The sequence below is a fragment of the Peromyscus leucopus genome, chromosome 16_21, assembly GCF_004664715.2.
Source record: "Peromyscus leucopus breed LL Stock chromosome 16_21, UCI_PerLeu_2.1, whole genome shotgun sequence".
Lineage (NCBI taxonomy): Eukaryota > Metazoa > Chordata > Mammalia > Rodentia > Cricetidae > Peromyscus > Peromyscus leucopus.
In genome coordinates this window covers 8481476-8501931 of record NC_051084.1, presented here as the reverse complement: position 1 = coordinate 8501931, position 20456 = coordinate 8481476, and the positions used below count along the sequence as shown (strand labels likewise).

Below are 20456 nucleotides of genomic sequence, written 5' to 3'. Positions count from 1 at the left end.
ATCATCAAGGATCAGGACAATAACTAACACACAGAGCAGGAACCTGGAGGCAAGAGGTGAGGCAGAGGAAATTGAGTGCTATTCACTGGCTTGTTCATGGCTTGCTCCTCACGGCTTTCTTATAGAACCCAAGGACCACCAGCCCAGAGTTGGCACCACCCACAATGGGTGGGCCCTTCCCATCAATCACTAATTAAATGCCTTACACCTGGACCTTAGGGAATCATTTCTCAATTGAGGTTCTATTCCTTTAGGTCACTCTAGCTTGTGTCAAGTTGACACAGAGCAGCCAGCACAGTGAACAACAGGCAGTCCCTGGATAATTCCCCTCTGCTTCACTAGCTCTCTCTTTGGCTGAATTCACTCATTTACCTGTGTCACTGATCTTTGGATAAAATGGTTATATTTTCCACATCTCTTAGTTTTATTTTGTTCTTTTTCAAAGTGTCTGATCTTTACTCTTGTGGATGCTAGTCCTTCTCTCTCCTGCCAGTGTTCCTCAGGAAACACAGCACAGTCTGGGGCATGCCTGGAGGGTGGTGCAGAGACATCCTCTCACCACACTGCCTCACACCAATGGCAGAGAAGGGTGTGTGTGTGTGTTTCCTGTCCTCTTTCCTACAGCCTTGCTCTAGGGCAACATCCACAGACTCTGAGTTCTCTCAGACCTGTGAATAACTCACTCTGGTTTTCTTTTTTGCTTTCAGCAATATGCCGACCTGCTCCTGGTAAGTAGCTTAGCTTTCTTCACCCTTACAACTGTCAGCCGCATGCACATCAGAAGGACATGACCAGAACTGCCCCAGAAGGTTTCCACAAACTCCCCACATTTCTTGGTTCACTATCTGCAGACATCCCAATACTCAGCCAACAAATAGAAAGTAAATAGAAGTTCCTTATGGCTTACTAAGGGCCATGCTCCCACAAATCACACAGATTCCCAAATCTGTGGAACAAGGACCATATTAATAAGGAGAATGGGATGAGGGGATTCAATGAGAATAGGGCATGCAGCAAGAGAGAAATGATGTCACTTGTTGTGAGGGACTGCAACGCTCTGTATGAGTGACAGTGCCCACTTCCCAAACATGTCCCCTAGTCTTGCCGGCAACAATGGAGCAGACCTCTAATGCCCCAGCCCCTGGCTGCAACTGCATTGGTTGGAAGTGGATTCTCTCCAGGCTCCTTGTTTTAATAAAACACACACACACACAGACTCGGACACACATTTTTTGAGCCTAATGCCATAAGTCCTTTGCTTGCATTTATTTTCAGAAGAACAAACAACTAGGACTCCAACTCTTTCCCATTCTCACTCTTTGCTGAGTCACACAGCTGGGAACTGTTTTTCTATCCCTGCTAGGTTTCTGTCCTTCCTTATCCACCACGGAGCAGTTTAAAGATTAATGAGTTCTTAAGAAAGTGATAGACACACAGGTTAACTAAAGGATAGAGACTTAGAGAGGTGTTAGTAGGCGAAAGTTTTTGTGTGCTTGAACAAGGCTATACCATCTTATTTAAACTATTGCCCTGAAGAGGCACCATGACACCCCAGCAACTCTTATCAGGAAAACATGCATGGAGGTGGCTCCCTTATACTATCGAAGGTTCAGGCCATTATCATAATGGAAAGAAGCATAGTGCATGCAGGCAGACAGTAGCTGAGAGCCTTGCAAGGAACAGAAAGTTGACCAAGACACTGGGTGGCATCCTGAGCATAGAATATCTCAAAGTCCACCCCCACAGTGACAGACTTCCTCCAACAAGGACTACCCAATCCAACAAAGCCACACCTCCTAATAGTGTCAGGAAATCAGGACAGGAACTCACACAGAGCAGGACCCTGGAGGCAGGAGCTGAGGCAGAGGCCATGGAGACTGCTGCTCACTGGATTGCTACTCAAGGCTTGCTCCTCATGGCATTCTCAGCCTGATTTCTTATAGAACCCAAGGACCACCAGCCCAGAGTTGGCACCACCCACAATGGGTGGGCCCTTCCCATCAATCACTATTAAATGCCTTACACCTGGACCTTAGGGAATCATTTCTCAATTGAGGTTCTATTCCTTCAGGTCACTCTAGCTTGTGTCAAGTTGACACAGAGCAGCCAGCACAGTGAACAACAGGCAGTCCCTGGATGACTCCCCTCTGCTTCACTAGCTCTCTCTTTGGCTGAATTCACCCATTTACCCGTGTCACTGATCTTTGGATAAAACGGTTATATTTTCCACATCTCTTAGCTTTATTTTGTTCTTTTTCAAAGTGTCTGATCTTTACTCTTGTGGATTCTAGTCCTTCTCTCTCCTGCCAGTGTTCCTCAGGAAACACAGCACAGTCTGGGGCATGCCTGGAGGGTGGTGCAGAGACACCCTCTCACCACACTGCCTCACACCGATGACAAGGAGGGGGGTGTGTGTTTCCTGTCCTCTTCCCTACAGCCTTGCTCTAAGGCAACATCCACAGACTCTGACTTATCTCAAACGTGTGAATAACTACTCTGGTTTTTTATTTTTTTTGTTTTTTTGTTTGTTTGTTTGTTTTTCAGTAATATGTCGACCTGCTCCTGGTAAGTTACTTAACTTTCCTTCACCCTTACAACTGTCAACCCAATTACCATTATATGGACACTTTCCTGAACTGCTCTGGAAGATTTTCACAAACTCGCCACATTTCTTGGTTCACTATCTGCAGACATCCCAATACTCAGCCAACAAATAGAAAGTAAATGGAAGTTCCTTGTGGCTTACTAAGGGCCGTGCTCCCATAAATCACACAGATTCCCAAATCTGTGGAACAAGGACCATATTAATAAGGAGAATGGGATGAGGGGATTCAATGAGAATAGGGCATGCAGCAAGAGAGAAATGATGTCACATGTTGGGAGGGACTGCAAAGCTCTGTATGAGTGACAGTGCCCACTTCCCAAACATGTCCCCTAGTCTTGCTGGCAGCAATGGAGCAGACGACTAATGCCCCAGCCCCTGGCTGCAACTGCATTGGTTGGAAGTGCATTCTCTCCAGGCTCCTTGTTTTAATAAAACACACACAGAGAGAATCTGACACACATTTTTTGAGCCTAATGCCATAAGTCCTTTGCTTGCACTTATTTTCTGGAGAACAAACAACTAGGACTCCAAATCTTTCCCCTTCTCACTCTTGGCTTGATCACACAGCTGGGAACTGTTTTTCTATCCCTGCTAGGTTTCTGCCCTTCCTTATCCACCACTGAATATTTAAATGTGGCTTCAAACTCATAAGTTGTGACAATCTAATTCTGAAAATGATAGTAAGGCTATTCACACTGACCCTTCCAAGCTGCCCTCAGATCCTCTGTTGACTTTTATAACTGTCTGAGTCAGGGTGTCTATGGCCGTAAAGAGAGACCATGACCACAGCAACTCTTATAAGAAAAACATTCACTGAGGTGGCTCCCTTACAGTTTCTAAAGTTCAGTCCATTATCATCATAGCAAAGAGCCCGGTGCATGCAGGTAGACAGTAGCTGAGTGTCTTGCAGGCAGCAGGAAGTTGACTAACACACTGAGGGGTATGTTCTGCATAGAAAACCTCAAAGCCCATACCCACAGTGATACACTTCCTCCAACAAGAACGACCCAATCCAACAAAGCCACACCTCCTAATTGTGTCAGGAAGTCAGGACAGGAACTCAAGCAGGGCAGGAACCTGGAGGCAGGAGCTGAGGCAGAGGCCATGGAGGCTGCTGCTCACTGGATTGCTACTCAAGGCTTGCTCCTCATGGCATGCTCAGCCTGATTTCTTATAGAATCCAAGGACCACCAGCCCAGAGTTGGCACCACCCACAATGGGTGGGCCCTTCCCATCAATCAGTCCCTGGATAATTCCCCTCTGCTTCACTAGCTCTTTATTTGGATGAATTCACTCATTTACCTGTGTCACTGATCTTTGGATAAAATGGTTATATTCTCCATATCTGTTAGTTCTGTTCTTTCTCAAGGTGTCTGATCTTTACTCTTGTGGATTCTAGTCCTTCTCTCTCCTTCCAGTGTTCCTCAGGAAACACAGCACAGTCTGGGGCGGTGGTGCAGAGACACCCTCTCACCACACTGCCTCACACCGATGGCAGAAAAGGGGGGGGGTTCCTGTCCTCTTTCCTACAGCCTTGCTCTAAGGCAGCATCCACAGACTCTGAGTTCTCTCAGACATGTGAATAACTCACTCTGGTTTTCTTTTTTGCTTTCAGCAATATGTGCATCCACTCCTGGTAAGTTGCTTAGCTTTCCTACAGTCCTGACAATAGTCAACGCCGTTAATATCTCATGGCCACTTCCTGAACTGTCCCAGAAGGTTTCCACAATCATCCCACATTTCTTGGTTCAATATCTGCAGACACCCCAATTCTCAGCCAACAAATAGAAAGTAAATAGAAGTTCCTTGTGGCTTACTAAGGGCCATGCTCCCACAAATCACACAGATTCCCAAATCTGTGGAACAAGGACCATATTAATAAGGAGAAATGGATGAGGGGATTCAATGAGAATAGGGCATTCAGGAAGAGAGAAATGATGTCACTTGCTGTGAGGGACTGCAACGCTCTGTATGAGTGACAGTGCCCACTTCCCAAACATGTCCCCTAGTCTTGCTGGCAGCAATGGAGCAGACGACTAATTCCCCAGCTCCCTTGCCCAAACTGCATTGGTTGGAAGTGGATTCTCTCCAGGCTCCTTGTTTTGATAAACACACATGTGCTTACACACACACACTCACACACACAGAAACAGACACAGACACAGACATACACACACATTTTTTGGAGTCTAATGCTATAAGTACTTTGATTGCAATTATATTCAGGATATCATGCCACTAGGGCCCAAATTCTCCCATTCATTTCTCTTTGCTGGGTCACACAACTGGGAACTGTATTTTTATCCCTGCTAGGACCCTGCCCTTCCTTATCTGCCACTGAGCATGTTCAAGATTAATGAGTTCTTATGAAAGTCATAGACAGACAGGTTAACAAAAGTATAGAGAATTAAAGAGATGTTGGTTAGCAAAAGTTTTTGTGTGCTGGAACAAGTCTATAACATCTTTCTTAATATTAGAAATAGGGTTTCTATTGCCCTGAAGAGGCACCATGACCATGGTAACTCTTCTAAGGAAAACATTCATGGAGGTGGCTCTCTTATAGTATCAGAGGTTCAGTCCATTATCATCATGGCGAATACCATGGTGCATGCAGGCAGACAGTAGCTGAGAGTCTTGCAGGCAACAGGAAGTTAAAGAATACACTAGGTGGTATCCTGAGCATAGAATATCTCAAAGCCCACCCTCACAGTGACACACTTCCTCCAACAAGGACTACCCAGTCCAACAAAACCACACCTCCTAATTGTGTCAGGAAATCAGGACAGGAACTCACACAGAGCAAGAACCTGGAGGCAAGAGCTAAGGCAGAGCTCACAAAGGAGTGCTCCTCATGGCTTGCTCCTCATGGCTTGCTCAGCCTGATTTTTTATAGAACCCAAGGACCACCAACCCATGTTTGGCACCACCCACAATGGGATGGGCCCTTCATATCAATCACTAATTAAATGCCTTACACCTGGACCTTAGGGAATCATTTCTCAATTGAAGTTCTATTCCTTCAGGTCACTCTAGCTTGTGTCAAGTTGACACAGAGCAGCCAGCACAGTGAACAACAGGCAGTCCCTGGATGATTCCCCTCTGCTTCACTAGCTCTCTCTTTGGCTGAATTCACTCATTTACCTGTGTCACCGATCTTTGGATAAAATGGTTATATTCTCCATATCTGTTAGTTCTGTTCTTTCTCAAGGTGTCTGATCTTTACTCTTGTGGATTCTAGTCCCTCTCTTTCCTGCCAGTGTTCCTCAGGAAACACAGCACAGTCTGTGGCATGCCAGGAGGGTGGTGCAGAGACACCCTCTCACCACACTGCCTCACACCGATGGCGGAGAAGGGTGTGTGTGTTTCCTGTCCTCTTCCCTACAGCCTTGCTCTAAGGCAACTTCTACAGACTCTGAGTTATCTCAAATGTGTGAATAACTACTCTGGTTTTTTGTTTTCTTTTTTTTTTTTTTTTTTTTTTTCAGTAATATGTCGACCTGCTCCTGGTAAGTTGCTTAACTTTCCTTCACCCTTACAACTGTCAACCCAATTAACATTATATGGACACTTTCCTGAACTGCTCTGGAACCTTTCCACAAACTCCCCACATTTCTTGGTTCACTATCTGCAGACACCCCAATACTCAGCCAACAAATAGAAAGTAAATGGAAGTTCCTTGTGGCTTACTAAGGGCCATGCTCCCACAAATCACACAGATTCCCAAATCTGTGGAACAAGGACCATATTAATAAGGAGAATGGGATAAGGGGATTCAATGAGAATAGGGCATGCAGCAAGAGAGAAATGATGTCACATGTTGTGAGGGACTGCAACGCTCTGTATGAGTGACAGTGCCCACTTCCCAAACATGTCCCCTAGTCTTGCTGGCAGCAATGGAGCAGACGACTAATGCCCCAGCCCCTGGCTGCAACTGCATTGGTTGGAAGTGCATTCTCTCCAGGCCCCTGGTTTTGATAAACACACACACACACACACACACACACACACACACACACACACACACGAACATGGACACACATTTTTTGAGCCTAATGCCATAAGCCCGTTGCTTGTATTTTCAGAAGAACAAACCACTAGGACTCCAACTTTTCCCCCTTCTCACTCTTTGCTTGGTCACACAGCTGGGAACTGTTTTTCAATCCCTGCTAGGTTTCTGCCCTTCCTTACCCACCACTGAGCAGTTTAAAGATTAATGAGTTCTTAGGAAAGTGATAGACACACAGGTTAAAGGATAGAGAATTAAAGAAGTGTTTGTAGGCAAAAGTTTGTGTGTGCTTGAACAAGGCTCTACCATCTTACTTACACTTAGAAAGACGGCTTCTATTGCTGTGAGGAGACACCTTGACCACGGAAACTCTTAATGATAACATTAATTGAGGTCACTTGCTTCATAATAGTGTCAAAACGTAAGGACAGTAACTCACAGTGAGCAGGAAACTGGAGCTGACGCAAAGGCCATGGAGGCTGCTGCTCACTGGATTGCTACTCAAGGCATGATCAACCTGATTTCTTATAGAACCCAAGGACCACCAACCCATGTTTGGCACCACCCACAATGGAATGGGCCCTTCCCATCAATCACTATTAAATGCCTTACAGCTGGACCTTAGGGAATCATTTCTCAATTGAGGTTCTATTCCTTCAGGTCACTCTAGCTTGTGTCAAGTTGACACAGAGCAACCAGCACAGTGAACAACAGGCAGTCCCTGGATGATTCCCCTCTGCTTCACTAGCTCTCTCTTTGGATGAATTCACTCATTTACCTGTATCACTGATCTTTGGATAAAACGGTTATATTCTCCATATCTGTTAGTTCTGTTCTTTCTCAAGGTGTCTGATCTTTACTCTTGTGGATTCTAGTCCTTCTCTCTCCTTCCAGTGTTCCTCAGGAAACACAGCACAGTCTGGGGGGGGGGGTGCAGAGACACCCTCTCACCACACTGCCTCACACCGATGGCAGAAAAGGGGGGGGGGTTCCTGTCCTCTTTCCTACAGCCTTGCTCTAAGGCAGCATCCACAGACTCTGAGTTCTCTCAGACATGTGAATAACTCACTCTGGTTTTCTTTTTTGCTTTCAGCAACATGTGCATCCACTCCTGGTAAGTTGCTTAGCTTTCCTACAGTCCTGACAATAGTCAGCGCCGTTAATATCTCATGGCCACTTCCTGAACTGCCCTAGAAGCTTTCCACAATCATCCCACATTTCTTGGTTCACTATCTGCAGACACCCCAATTCTCAGCCAACAAATAGAAAGTAAATAGAAGTTCCTTGTGGCTTACTAAGGGCCATGCTCCCACAAATCACACAGATTCCCAAATCTGTGGAACAAGTACCATATTAATAAGGAGAAAGGGATGAGGGGATTCAATGAGAATAGGGCATTCAGGAAGAGAGAAATGATGTCACATGTTGGGAGGGACTGCAACGCTCTGTATGAGTGACAGTGCCCACTTCCCAAACATGTCCCCTAGTCTTGCTGGCAGCAATGGAGCAGACGACTAATGCCCCAGCCCCTGGCTGCAACTGCATTGGTTGGAAATGTTTGGAAGTGCATTCTCTCCAGGCTCCTTGTTTTGATAAACACAGACACACAGACACAGACACAGACACACACACACACACACACATTGGCATGCATTTTTTGAGCCTAGTGCCATAAGCCATTTGATTGCTTTATTTTCTGGATAACACGGCACTAGGCCCCAAACTCTTTCCCCTTCTCACTCTGTGCTGGTCACACAGCTGGGAACTGTTTTTCTCTCCCTGCTAGGCCCCTGCCCTTTGTTATACACTACGAGCAGTTAAAAGATTAATGAGTTCTTAAGAAAGTCATAGAGAGACAGGTTAACAAAAGAATAGAGAATTGAAGAGATGCTGGTTAGCAAAAGTTTTTGTGTGCTTGAACAAGGCTATAACATTTTTCTTAACGTTAAATTTGGTTTCTATTGCCCTGAAGAGGCACCATGACCACAGCAACTCTTATAAGTAAAACATTCATGGAGGTGGCCGCTTTTAGTATCAGAGGTTCAGTCCATTATCATCATGGCAAGGACTATGGTGTATGCAGGCAAACAGTAGCTGAGAGTCTTTCATTCAACAGGAAGTTGACTAACACACTGGGCAGTTATCTAAGCATAGAAAACCTCAAATTCCACCCCCACAGTGACACACTTCCTCCAACAAGGACTACCCAATCCAACAAAGCCACACCTCCTAATTGTGTCAGGAAGTCAGGACAGGAACTCACACAGAGCAGGACCCTGGAGGCAGGAGCTGAGGCACAGACCATGGAGGCTGCAGCTCACTGGATTGCTACTCAAGGCTTGCTCCTCATGGCATGCTCAGCCTGATTTCTTACAGAACCCAAGGACCACCAGCCCAGGGTTGGTACCACCCACAATGGGTGGGCCCTTCCCATCAATCACTAATTAAATGCCTTACACCTGGACCTTAGGGAATCATTTCTCAACTGAGGTTCTATTCCTTCAGGTCACTCTAGCTTGTGTCAAGTTGACACAGAGCAGCCAGCACAGTGAACAACAGGCAGTCCCTGGATAATTCCCCTCTGCTTCACTAGCTCTCTCTTTGGATGAATTCACCCATTTACCTGTATCACTGATCTTTGGATAAAACGGTTATATTCTCCATATCTGTTAGTTCTGTTCTTTCTCAAAGTGTCTGATCTTTACTCTTATGGATTCTAGTCCCTCTCTCTTCTGCCAGTGTTCCTCAGGAAACACAGCACAGTCTGTGGCATGCCTGGAGGGTGGTGCAGAGACACCCTCTCACCACACTGCCTCACACCGATGGCAGAGAAGGGTGTGTGTGTGTGTGTGTGTGTGTGTGTGTGTGTGTTTCCTGTCCTCTTTCCTACAGCCTTGCTCTAAGGCAACATCCACAGACTCTGAGTTCTCTCAGACCTGTGAATAACTCACTCTGGTTTTCTTTTTGCATTTCAGCAATATGCCGACCTCCTCCTGGTAAGTTGCTTAGCTTTCCCTTCATTCCTGACAATAGTCAGCCCCATGGACATCACAAGACCTTCTTCCTGAACTTCCCCAGAAGCTTTCTAAAAACTCCCCCCATTTCTTGGTTCATTATAAGCAGACACCCCAATACTCAGCCAAAGAACAGAAAGTATATGGAAGTTCCTTGGGACTTATTAAGATAACATATCCCCTCAAATATCCCCAATTCCCAAGCAGGAAATAGGCTGTAGTAGAAGACCATTGGGAGCAGGGTGCAGGGAGTTGGCTGTAAGGAAAGACAGGCTGACTCACAGATTCTACAGATGAGAAAACAGAAGCTGACAGGGAGCACTGAACTGGCTTGTGGGTACACAGCTATAAAGGGGCTGAACTCACATTCTGAACCATGGGCTTTCACTCCTAGTCAGGGCTATTCCAGTGACCCTGGGACTCTGGGACATGACTACTTATTTCTGTCCACAGTGAGCTTTCAAAAGGAAAAGTTGATTTTACGGAATTTACAAAATCGTGCTTACATTTTGAATTATCACTTCAGTTTTTAAATGTGGCTTGAAAACCATAAGTTGTGACAATCTAATTCTGAAAATGATAGTACTTGCCACTGGTGGGCCACACATCATTCCATGAGTAAGGCTATTCACACTGACCCTTCCAAGCTGCCCTTAGATCCTCTGTTGACTTTTATAACTGTCTGAGTCAGGGTGTCTATTGCTGTGAAGAGACACCATGACCACGGGAACTCATAAGAAAAACATTCATGGAGGAGGCTCCCTTGCAGTTTCAAAGGTTCAGTTCATTATCATCATGGCAGGGAGCATGGTGCATGCAGGTAGACAGTAGCTGAGAGTCTTGCAGGCAATAGAGAGTTGACTAAGACACTGGGTGGCATCCTGAGCATAGAAAAACCTCAAAGTTCACCCCCACAGTGACACACTTCCTCCAACAAGGACTACCCAATCCAACAAAGCCACACCTCCTAATAGTGTCAGGAAGTCAGGACAAGAACTCACACAGAGTAGGACCCTTGAGGCAGAAGCTGAGGCAGAGCCCACAAAGGAGTGCTGCTCACTGGATTGCTACTCAAGGCTTGCTCCTCGTGGCATGCTCAGCCTGATTTCTTATAGAACCCAAGGACCACCAGCCCAGGGTTGGCACCACCCACAATGGGTGGGCCCTTCATATCAATCACTAATTAAATGCCTTACACCTGGACCTTAGGGAATCATTTCTCAACTGAGGTTCTATTCCTTCAGGTCACTCTAGCTTGTGTCAAGTTGACACAGAGCAGTCAGCACAGTGAACAACAGGCAGTCCCTGGATGACTCCCCTCTGCTTCACTAGCTCTCTCTTTGGCTGAATTCACTCATTTACCTGTGTCACTGATCTTTGGATAAAATGCTTACATTCTCCATATCTGTTAGTTCTGTTCTTTCTCAAGGTGTCTGATCTTTACTCTTGTGGATTCTAGTCCCTCTCTCTTCTGCCAGTGTTCCTCAGGAAACACAGCACAGTCTGGGGCATGCCTGGAGGGTGGTGCAGAGACACCCTCTCACCACAATGCCTCACACGGATGGCAGAGAAGGGGGGGTTGTTTCCTGTCCTCTTCCCTACAGCCTTGCTCTAAGGCAACTTCTACAGACTCTGAGTTCTCTCAGACCTGTGAATAACTCACTCTGGTTTTATTTTTGCCTTTCAGCAATATGCCAATCTACTCCTGGTAAGTTGCTTAGCTTTTCTGCCGTCCTGACAATAGTCAGCCCCATGGACATCACTAGACCTTCTTCCTGAACTGCCCCAGCTTTCTACAAACTCCCCACATTTCTTAGTTCACTATAAGCAGACACCCCAATACTCTGCCAAAAAACAAAGTATATGGAATTTCCTTGGGACTTGTTAAGATAACATATCCCCTCAATCAATCCCAGTGGTCTTCTACTAGAGGAAATAGGCTGTAGTGGAAGACCATTGGGAGCAGGGTGCAGGGAGTTGGCTGTAAGGAAAGACAGGCTAGCTCACAGATTCTACAGATGAGCAAACAGAAGCTGACAGGGAGCACTGAACTGGCTTGTGGGTACACAGCTATAAAGGGGCTGAACTCACATTCTGAACCATGGGTTTTCACTCCTAGTCAGGGCTAGTCCGGTGACCCCAGGACTCCCAGACATGATTGCGTATTTCTGTCCACAGTGAGCTTTCAAAAGGAAAAGTTGATTTCACAGAATTTACAAAATCGTGCTTACATTTTAAAATATCACTTCAGTTTTTAAATGTGGCTTAGAAACCATAAGTTGTGACAATCTATCTCTGAAAATGATAGTACTTGCCACTGATGGGCCACACATCATTCCATGAGTAAGGCTATTCAAATTGACCTGTCCAAGCTGCTCTTAGTCCTATGATGACTTTGTAACTGAGTCAGGGTGTCTATTGCTGTGAAGAGACACCATGACCACGGCAACTCTTATAAGGAAAACATTTATTGAGGTGGCTCCCTTGCAGTTTCAAAGGTTCAGTCCATTATCATCAACAGCAAAGAGCCCAGTGCATGCAAGCAGACAGTAGCTGAGAGTCTTTCACTCAACAGGAAGTTGACTAACACACTGAGGGATATCTTCTGCATAGAAAACCTCAAAGTCCACCCCCACAATGACACACTTCCTCCAATAAGGACTACCCAATCCAACAAAGCCACACCTCCTAATAGTTTCAGGAAGTCAGGACAGGAACTCACACAGAGCAGCACCCTGGAGGCAGAAGCTGAGGCAGAGGCCATGGAGGCTGCAGCTCACTGGATTGCTACTCAAGGCTTGCTCCTCATGGCATGCTCAGCCTGATTTCTTATAGAACCCAAGGACCACCAACCCAGGGTTGGTACCACCCACAATGGGTGGGCCCTTCCCATCAATCACTAATTAAATGCCTTACACCTAGACCTTAGGGAATCATTTCTCAACTGAGGTTCTATTCCTTCAGGTCACTCTAGCTTGTGTCAAGTTGACACAGAGCAGCCAGCACAGTGAACAACAGGCAGTCCCTGGATTATTCCCCTCTGCTTCACTAGCTCTCTCTTTGGCTGAATTCACTCATTTACCTGTGTCACTGATCTTTGGATAAAATGGTTATATTCTCCATATCTGTTAGTTCTGTTCTTTCTCAAGGTGTCTGATCTTTACTCTTGTGGATTCTAGTCCCTCTCTCTCCTGCCAGTGTTCCTCAGGAAACACAGCACAGTCTGGGGCATGCCTGGAGGGTGGTGCAGAGACATCCTCTCACCACACTGCCTCACACCGATGGCAGAGAAGGGGGGGTTGTTTCCTGTCCTCTTCCCTACAGCCTTGCTCTAAGGCAACATCCACAGACTCTGAGTTCTCTCAGATTTGTGAAGGACTCACTGGTTTTTTTTTTCCCCTTTCAGCCCTAACCATATCCAATCCTGGTAAGTTGCTTACCTTTTCTTCACCCTTACAACTCTTGGCCCCATGCACATCACAAGGACAGTTCCCTGAACTACCCCAGAAGGTTTCCACAAACTCCCCACATTTCTTGGTTCACTGTAAGCAGACACCCCAATACTCAGCCAACAAATAGAAGGTAAATGGAAGTTCCTTGTGGCTTACTAAGGGCTGTGCTCCCATAAATCACACAGATTCCCAAATCTGTGGAACAAGGGCCATATTAATAAGGAGAATGGAATGAGGGGATTCAATGAGAATAGGGCATGCAGCAAGAGAGAAATGATGTCACATGTTGGGAGGGACTGCAAAGCTCTGTATGAGTGACAGTGCCCACTTCCCAAACATGTCCCCTAGTCTTGCTGGCAGCAATGGAGCAGACGACTAATGCCCCAGCCCCTGGCTGCAACTGCATTGGTTGGAAGTGCATTCTTTCCAGGTCCCTTGTTTTAATAAAAAACACACACAGAGACTTGGACACACATTTTTTGAGCCTAATGCCATAAGTCCTTTGCTTGCATTTATTTTCTGGAGAACAAACACGTAGGACTCCAACTCTTTCCCATTCTCACTCTTTGATTGGTCACACAGCTGGGAACTGTTTTGCAATCCCTGCTAGGTTTCTACCCTTCCTTATCCGCCACAGAGCATTTTAAAGATTAATGAATTCTTTGGAAAGTGATAGACACACAGGTTAACAAAAGTATAGAGAATTAAAGAGGTGTTGGTTAGCAAACATTTTTGTGTGCTTGAACAAAGCTATACCATCTTTCTTAAACTTAGAAACAGGCAGGAAGTGGGCTGTAGTGGAAGACCATTGGGAGCAGGGTGCAGGGAGTTGGCTGTGAGGAAAGACAGGCTAGCGCACAGATAGTACAGATGAGCAAACAGAAGCTGACAGGGAGCACTGAACTGGCTTGTGGGTACACAGCTATAAAGGGGCTGAACTCACATTCTGAACCATGGGTTTTCACTCCTAGTCAGGGCTATTCCAGTGACCCCGGGACTCTGGGACATGACTACTTATTTCTGTCCACAGTGAGCTTTCAAAAGGAAGAGTTGATTTTACGGAATTTACAAAATCGTGCTTACATTTTGAAATATTACTTCAATTTTTAAATGTGGCTTGGAAACCATAAGTTGTGACAATCTATCTCTGAAAATGATAGTACTTGCCACTGATGGGCTACACATCATTCCATGAGTAAGGCTATTCACACTGACCCTTCCAAGCTGCCCTTAGATCCTCTGTTGACTTTTATAACTGTCTGAGTCAGGGTGTCTATTGCTGTGAAGAGACATCATGACCATGGCAACTCTTATAAGAAAAACATTCACTGAGGTGGCTTCCTTGCAGTTTCAGAGGTTCAGTTCATTTTCATCATGGCAAGGAGCATGGTGCAGGCAGACAGTAGCTGAGTGTCTTGCAGGCAGCAGTAAGTTGACTAAGACACTGGGTGGCATCCTGAGCATAGAATATCTCAAAGCCCACCCCCACAGTGACACGCTTCCTCCAACAAGGCCACACCTCCTAATAGTGCTGCTCCCTATGAGGTTATCAGTGTTTCTGGAGTTTTCTCCAGTCCTGCCTCGCTCACAGTCAGGACAAATCTCTCTTACTGGCCAGTCCTGCAGCAGCTTAGACCCAACCAAGTAAACACACAGAGATTTACATTGCTTACAAACTTTATGGCCACAGCAGGCTTCTTGTTATCTAGTTCTTATATCTTAAATTAACCCATATCTATTAGTCTATAAGTTGCCACGTGTCTCATGGCTTCCCGGTACCTTACATCTCACAGAGTCTCTCTGCCTCAGCCTTCCACTTCCCAGAACTCTCCTGTCCTTGTCCCGCCTATACTTCCTGCCTGGCTACTGGCCAATCAATATTTTATTTATTAACCAATCAGAGCAACACATTTAAAATACAGAACATCCCACAACACTTCCCCTTTTCTTTTTTTTCAAAAAGGAAAGTTTTAACTTTCACATAGTAAAATTACATATAACAAAACAGTTATCAAGCAAGAATTACAATTACAACATCTAGTCGATTTGTTTTGGCAAAATTAAAGAAAATATTCTGCCGGGCGGTGGTGGTGCACGCCTTTAATCCCAGCACTCGGGAGGCAGAGGCAAGCGGATCTCTGTGAGTTCAAGGCCAGCCTGGGCTACCAAGTGAGTCCCAGGAAAGGCGCAAAGCTACACAGAGAAACCCTGTCTCGAAAAATCAAAAAGAAAAAAGAAAATATTCTATCTCTCCTATATTTGCGAGTCTAAAGTTTCATATCTAACTAAGGAAAATTGTAACTATCTGGTCTTCAACTACATTAAAGACCTTATAAGGATAATTACCTGAGAAACAGGAGAAGGACACAAGCAACTTTCTGGAGTCTTGGGAGAGCAGACAGAAACAGCTGCCAGCCTGGACAGTCATCCATAGTTCCTCTGTAAAAATGGGGCATCTGTCTTTAGCCCACAGGCCTAGAGTCTCTCAGTCACTTCTCTCAGTGTCCTGTAGAATGTCTGGCAGTTTCCTCTGAGAAGCAGGAACCTGAAGGACCATTTTGCCAAGCAAAGTTCAGTGGGTCACCTTCATGATTCCTGCATGTTCAGTCGATCAAGCAGTCCAGGCAAGAACAGTTTCTTGCCCAACTGGCTATTTTTTTTACCAAGGTGAAGATAAACTCCATATGGAGTGTCTTTGATGCCCATCCTCCTCTCTGAAGTAAATCGGTGCTGTCAGGAGCAGACTTGTCTCACTGTCCAGAAAGTCTAAATTTAAAAACATTTTAAATGCCAAAGATCTATTCTGTAAATCTTTGAAGTATTTGAAGATTACCTATGTATCTGAAATATATCTATGTATACCTAGAAAACTTAACATGACTATAAGTTTGACTATCATAGAAGACTAATTCATCCATTACAAATTAAATGAGTTGTATAAACATAGTATCTTAAACAAGAGTAAAAATCCACATACAGTATAACAAAATTAACTTTAAATTTGTATCAATAAACTAAAATCCATAGCAATTTAAAACATTTTTAAGCAAATTGCTCTTTAAAAGCAGGTTCAATAATCTACCCTTTGATTCTATCATATCTACATCATATACTCTTTTTTTTTTAGAAAGAGATTGCATTTATAATCAACCTGTTTTAAATAAAAATGTTGGTTTTCCTCTGTCCCACACCAGGGGGGCTCTTCTGACATGAGACACAAGAATCTCTTAACCTTTTTTTTTTTTTTTTTTTTTTTTTTTTTTTTTTTTTTTGCAATATGTTTGGGTTTAGAGAAGGAATGAGCCAATTCCATCTCCAAAGCCAACTTGGTATATATGGGAATTTGGGCATAGCTTCTCTTACTACTTCCTGCTGGAGGGGGGTGCTGTATCTTATGGGGACATAAAGAAAATTTTAGGATTATGGAGTAGTCCGTGAGGGTGTATTGTCTGAGCCAATTGCCTTGAAACAGTTCTAGATGTTGGATCATCTGGGCCATGGTGTCATCGGAGACCTTTCAGGGGGTCTTGGCTGCTCAAACCTGATGTGTCTTAATCTGGAACAAATACATAGCCTCTGGCTTTCTGTGGAAACAAAAGCAGAGCCTCCTTTCCAAAGAAGCATATCCTTACATCCAAATTTTGAAGTCAAGATACCTTTAAAATATACATATTGGCTTAACTCAACAGCTTTTACAATCAAATGTCTTTCTGCAGTTAAGAATCCCAAAGACAATACAGATTCTCTGTGTAATATCCATCTTTACATGTCTTATTTTTTATATTAATTTTACTGTCTCTTTAAAGACTTTATTTTTTAAAACTATGTATTTCTTTATATAACTGCATACATTCCTTTTTCTCTCTCTTCCAAGCCTACATACATTTTTACACACATTGTAAACCATTTAAAGTCTTGCTCCTTCTGAATCTGCCTTATTGTGAACCTATTGAAACTGCAGCATTACTAGGGCTAAAATAGCAGCTTTGGCTGCTGGCTCCACCCACCTCAGCTTCCCAGCATGGCGGTGGTACATTTACCACCAGCTCTGGGAGCCATCAACTCTTAGAAACAGTGGTTCTATGCTTCTATCAAAGGAGTGTGTAGCCCAGAAAGCTCTTTTTTTTTTTTTTTAACTAGCAAAAAACTATATCCAACACACAGCATAGTGCGCAACTTGGAGACACCTCTGTGTAACATAGTGTAGGTCAAGCCTGCATGCACACCATGAACCTGCCATAGAGTAGCTCAAACATGCAGGCTGTTGCTAACTTGAGAGAGACAACTAGGAAGCTGTTTTTAGCTCCATTTTAGAATCTTTTTTCTCAGGTTTTAGGTAGAAACTCTTGCCAACCCGTTGGGCACCATTTGTTGCTGTAGTTTTCTTCAGTCCTGCCTGACCCACAGTCAGGACAAATCTCTCTCACCCGCCAATCCTGCAGCCGCTTAGACCCAACCAAGTAAACACAGAGACGTATATTGCTTGCAAACTGTATGGCCGCAGCAGGCTTCTTGTTATCTAGTTCTTATATCTTAAATTAATCCATATCTATTAGTCTATAAGTTGCCACGTGTCTCATGGCTTCCCGGTACCTTACATCTCACAGAGTCTCTCTGCCTCAGCCTTCCACTTCCCAGAATTCTCCTGTCCTTGTCCCGCCTATACTTCCTGCGTGGCTACTGGCCAATCAATGTTTTATTTATTAACCAATCAGAGCAACACATTTAACATACAGAACATTCCACAGCATATGGGGGCTGTTTACTTTCAAACTACCACAATAATGAAGATAGATTTATTTAGCTTTGCTTCATTATTATGTAAGTCAGTCATGTAAAGAATAATTTATTTTTTAAAGCAAAAAAAAAATAATATTCAAACTGCTGCTCATCTGACTCTAAGGCAGTCAATGGATCTAGCTGATTTATTTATTAAATCATTCTTTAAAGGATAATTTCTTATAGGAACAACCTAGATCTTTTCTTATTTAAATAGTTGAAATAATAAACTCTGAACTTGTGTGTCCTTCCACCTCTCCGTGGACCAGCTGGCCCCTGAAGCCCTTGCACGGGGAAGTGTTAACGGCACAGTGAGTTGTCACTGCTGCGGCTAACATGGCACAGGCTGGGTTTTTCAGGATGCTGGACCCACTCCCTTACACTGTAGGAACTCAGTGTCTTGTGGATTTACTTCCTACTCCGAACTGGGCACTGCAAAGTGAGTCCAGTGCTGATTTCTAGATGATGTAAATTCTATCGTAATGATGAATTAGCTGAAGTCTAGAGAGTTCGAAACACGGACAGAAGAAGCAAACAGGAGGATATATCAAACAGCAGGTGCCAGCCTGTGTCTACACTCATGAGCCTCCTGGGGTTTGCATATGTAAATGATTAATTAGCTCATTCCCCTTCCCTTATGGACATGTCATTTTACAGCTCTGACCATAATAACCATAAATACTCTTGCTTACTTGAAAAGGAGGTGAATTTTCCAATCTGGTAGGAAAAGAAAAGGTAGGAGAAAATTACAGAACACTGGACATGGAACATGTAATGTTTGAAAGTCACGTGATGTACTAATGTGTCTGATGTGTGAGCAAGCCAGCCTCAACCCCTGTGTAAAGAATGCAGGTCCTAGCCAAGTAAGACAAAAAATAAAGCTGCACACAAATACACTTTGACTTGTTCAGATTGGAGACCAGAACTTCGGAGAGAGTAGATTAGGGCGGTACAGAGGAGGAGCTGAAGATGGAGGTGTGGAGCAACAACAAGACATCAGCGCTTTGAAAGGAGACCTGAACTGACACCAGCCTGGCGAAACGGGGCGGCAAGGAGAGGACCGTGGGAAGAACAGCCCTCCCCAGCAAAGAGGGCGTCAAGTTCCGGAGATAAAGAGGAGAGTGACAAGGCAACTGACTGCAAGACCAGCAGCTGCTGCCGAAGGAGAGCGGGGTTGGCTGGACCACAGAAAGCCTCTGAGACTAAAGCAGCGGACAGCAATGCTGAACACTGTGGTCTGCGCCTGGGAAGGTTCAGCCAGGGAAGGGGAACGCGCTCTGAAAGGCCTCTGTCGGGTGTGAAACAGCTGAGATGGCCCCGCACTGCATGTGGGGAAGTCACGGCTCGCGTTCTCCACAGACCACAGGGGCTTCTAAAGAAGGGACTTGTTAGGGAGCATTCCGGATCAAGGAAGACATTTCTCTACAGCTGTGGGTGTGGAAATTTAAAACGGCCAACGCCCAGTGGGCTACAAAAGGCATGGTGGGTTTGGGGGTCTTTTTTCTTAATTGATGAGTACAAAGTGTACTTATTTATAGTATACAGCATGGTATTTTTGTACATGCATTTATTATACAATGTCTACAGCACAAGAATTAATATATAGTCACATGCTCCAGAGTTAACATTTAAAATAGAGTCTTGGACATGATGGGAAGAGGTGCGGAGATGACCAGCCACACTGGTGGAGACCCATGAACTGTGGACTAATGGCTGTGGAGGCCCCATGAGACTAGGCTAGAACCTCTGGATATGGGAGACAGCTGTTTAGCTCAAACTGTTTGGGGACACCCAGGCAGGGGGATTGGGATCCATCCCTAGTGCATGGGCAGGCTTTTGGAAGCCGGGTGACTGCGGTGTGACACCTTGGGCAGCCTTAGTGCAGGGGGGAGGAGCTTGGACCTGCCTCAGCTCAGTGTGCCAGGCTTGATTTGGAGGTTGTAGGGATCAGGGGTGGCTTAGAAGGGAGAGCTAGGGGGTGGGAGGAGGGAGGAGGTGGGATCTGTGGGTGGTATGTAGGGTGGGTAGAAAATTTCTTAATTTAAAAAAATATTGATAGATAGATAGATAGAAAATAAATAAATAAATAAATAATAAATAAATAAATAAATAAAAATAGTCTCAGAAAGCCAGGAGGTGGTGGCACACACCTTTAATCCCAGCATTTGGGAGGAAGAGGCAGGCGGATCTCTGTGAGTTCGACGCCAGCCTGGTCTACAAAGTGAGTTCCAGGAAAGGCACAAAGCTACACAGAGAACCCCTGTCTTGAGAAACAAAAAAATAAAAATAAAATAAAATAGAGTCTCTGCAACTTTTGAATATATATGTTACTAATTGCAATTACAATGCTCTAAAATCCCAGTGCTCATTTCTTGCTGCAAGCCACAAGGATATATTATAGATTTGGCTTTATATAATAAGGCTATACCTAAAAAAGTCAAGGAATTTTTCTAGAGGGAAGCCACATATCAGGGAATATTTGGTGTTATACAGTTTTTAATATATCCACTGTCTTTTGCTATGAATTTCTTGTGCACTCATATACTACTAGGCCTTAACAGCAAACAGTATAAGCTTCTCAGATCTACTGCTGATTCTGA

The 20456-nt window shown here is 44.6% G+C and overlaps 1 protein-coding gene across 6 annotated transcripts in view; it reads left to right on the top strand.

Moving 5' to 3' along the window:
* Positions 1–20456, top strand: part of Tsbp1 (testis expressed basic protein 1) — a 72435-nt gene that overhangs the window by 20231 nt on the left and 31748 nt on the right. For all 6 annotated transcript variants that reach the window (XM_037199737.1, XM_037199736.1, XM_037199735.1 and 3 more), the window contains exons 8-15: positions 708–728; positions 2545–2565; positions 4221–4241; positions 6091–6111; positions 7705–7725; positions 9587–9607; positions 11313–11333; positions 13032–13052. In XM_037199737.1, coding sequence (XP_037055632.1) covers positions 708–728; positions 2545–2565; positions 4221–4241; positions 6091–6111; positions 7705–7725; positions 9587–9607; positions 11313–11333; positions 13032–13052 — 168 coding nt within the window. The remainder of the gene's footprint in view (positions 1–707; positions 729–2544; positions 2566–4220; positions 4242–6090; positions 6112–7704; positions 7726–9586; positions 9608–11312; positions 11334–13031; positions 13053–20456) is intronic.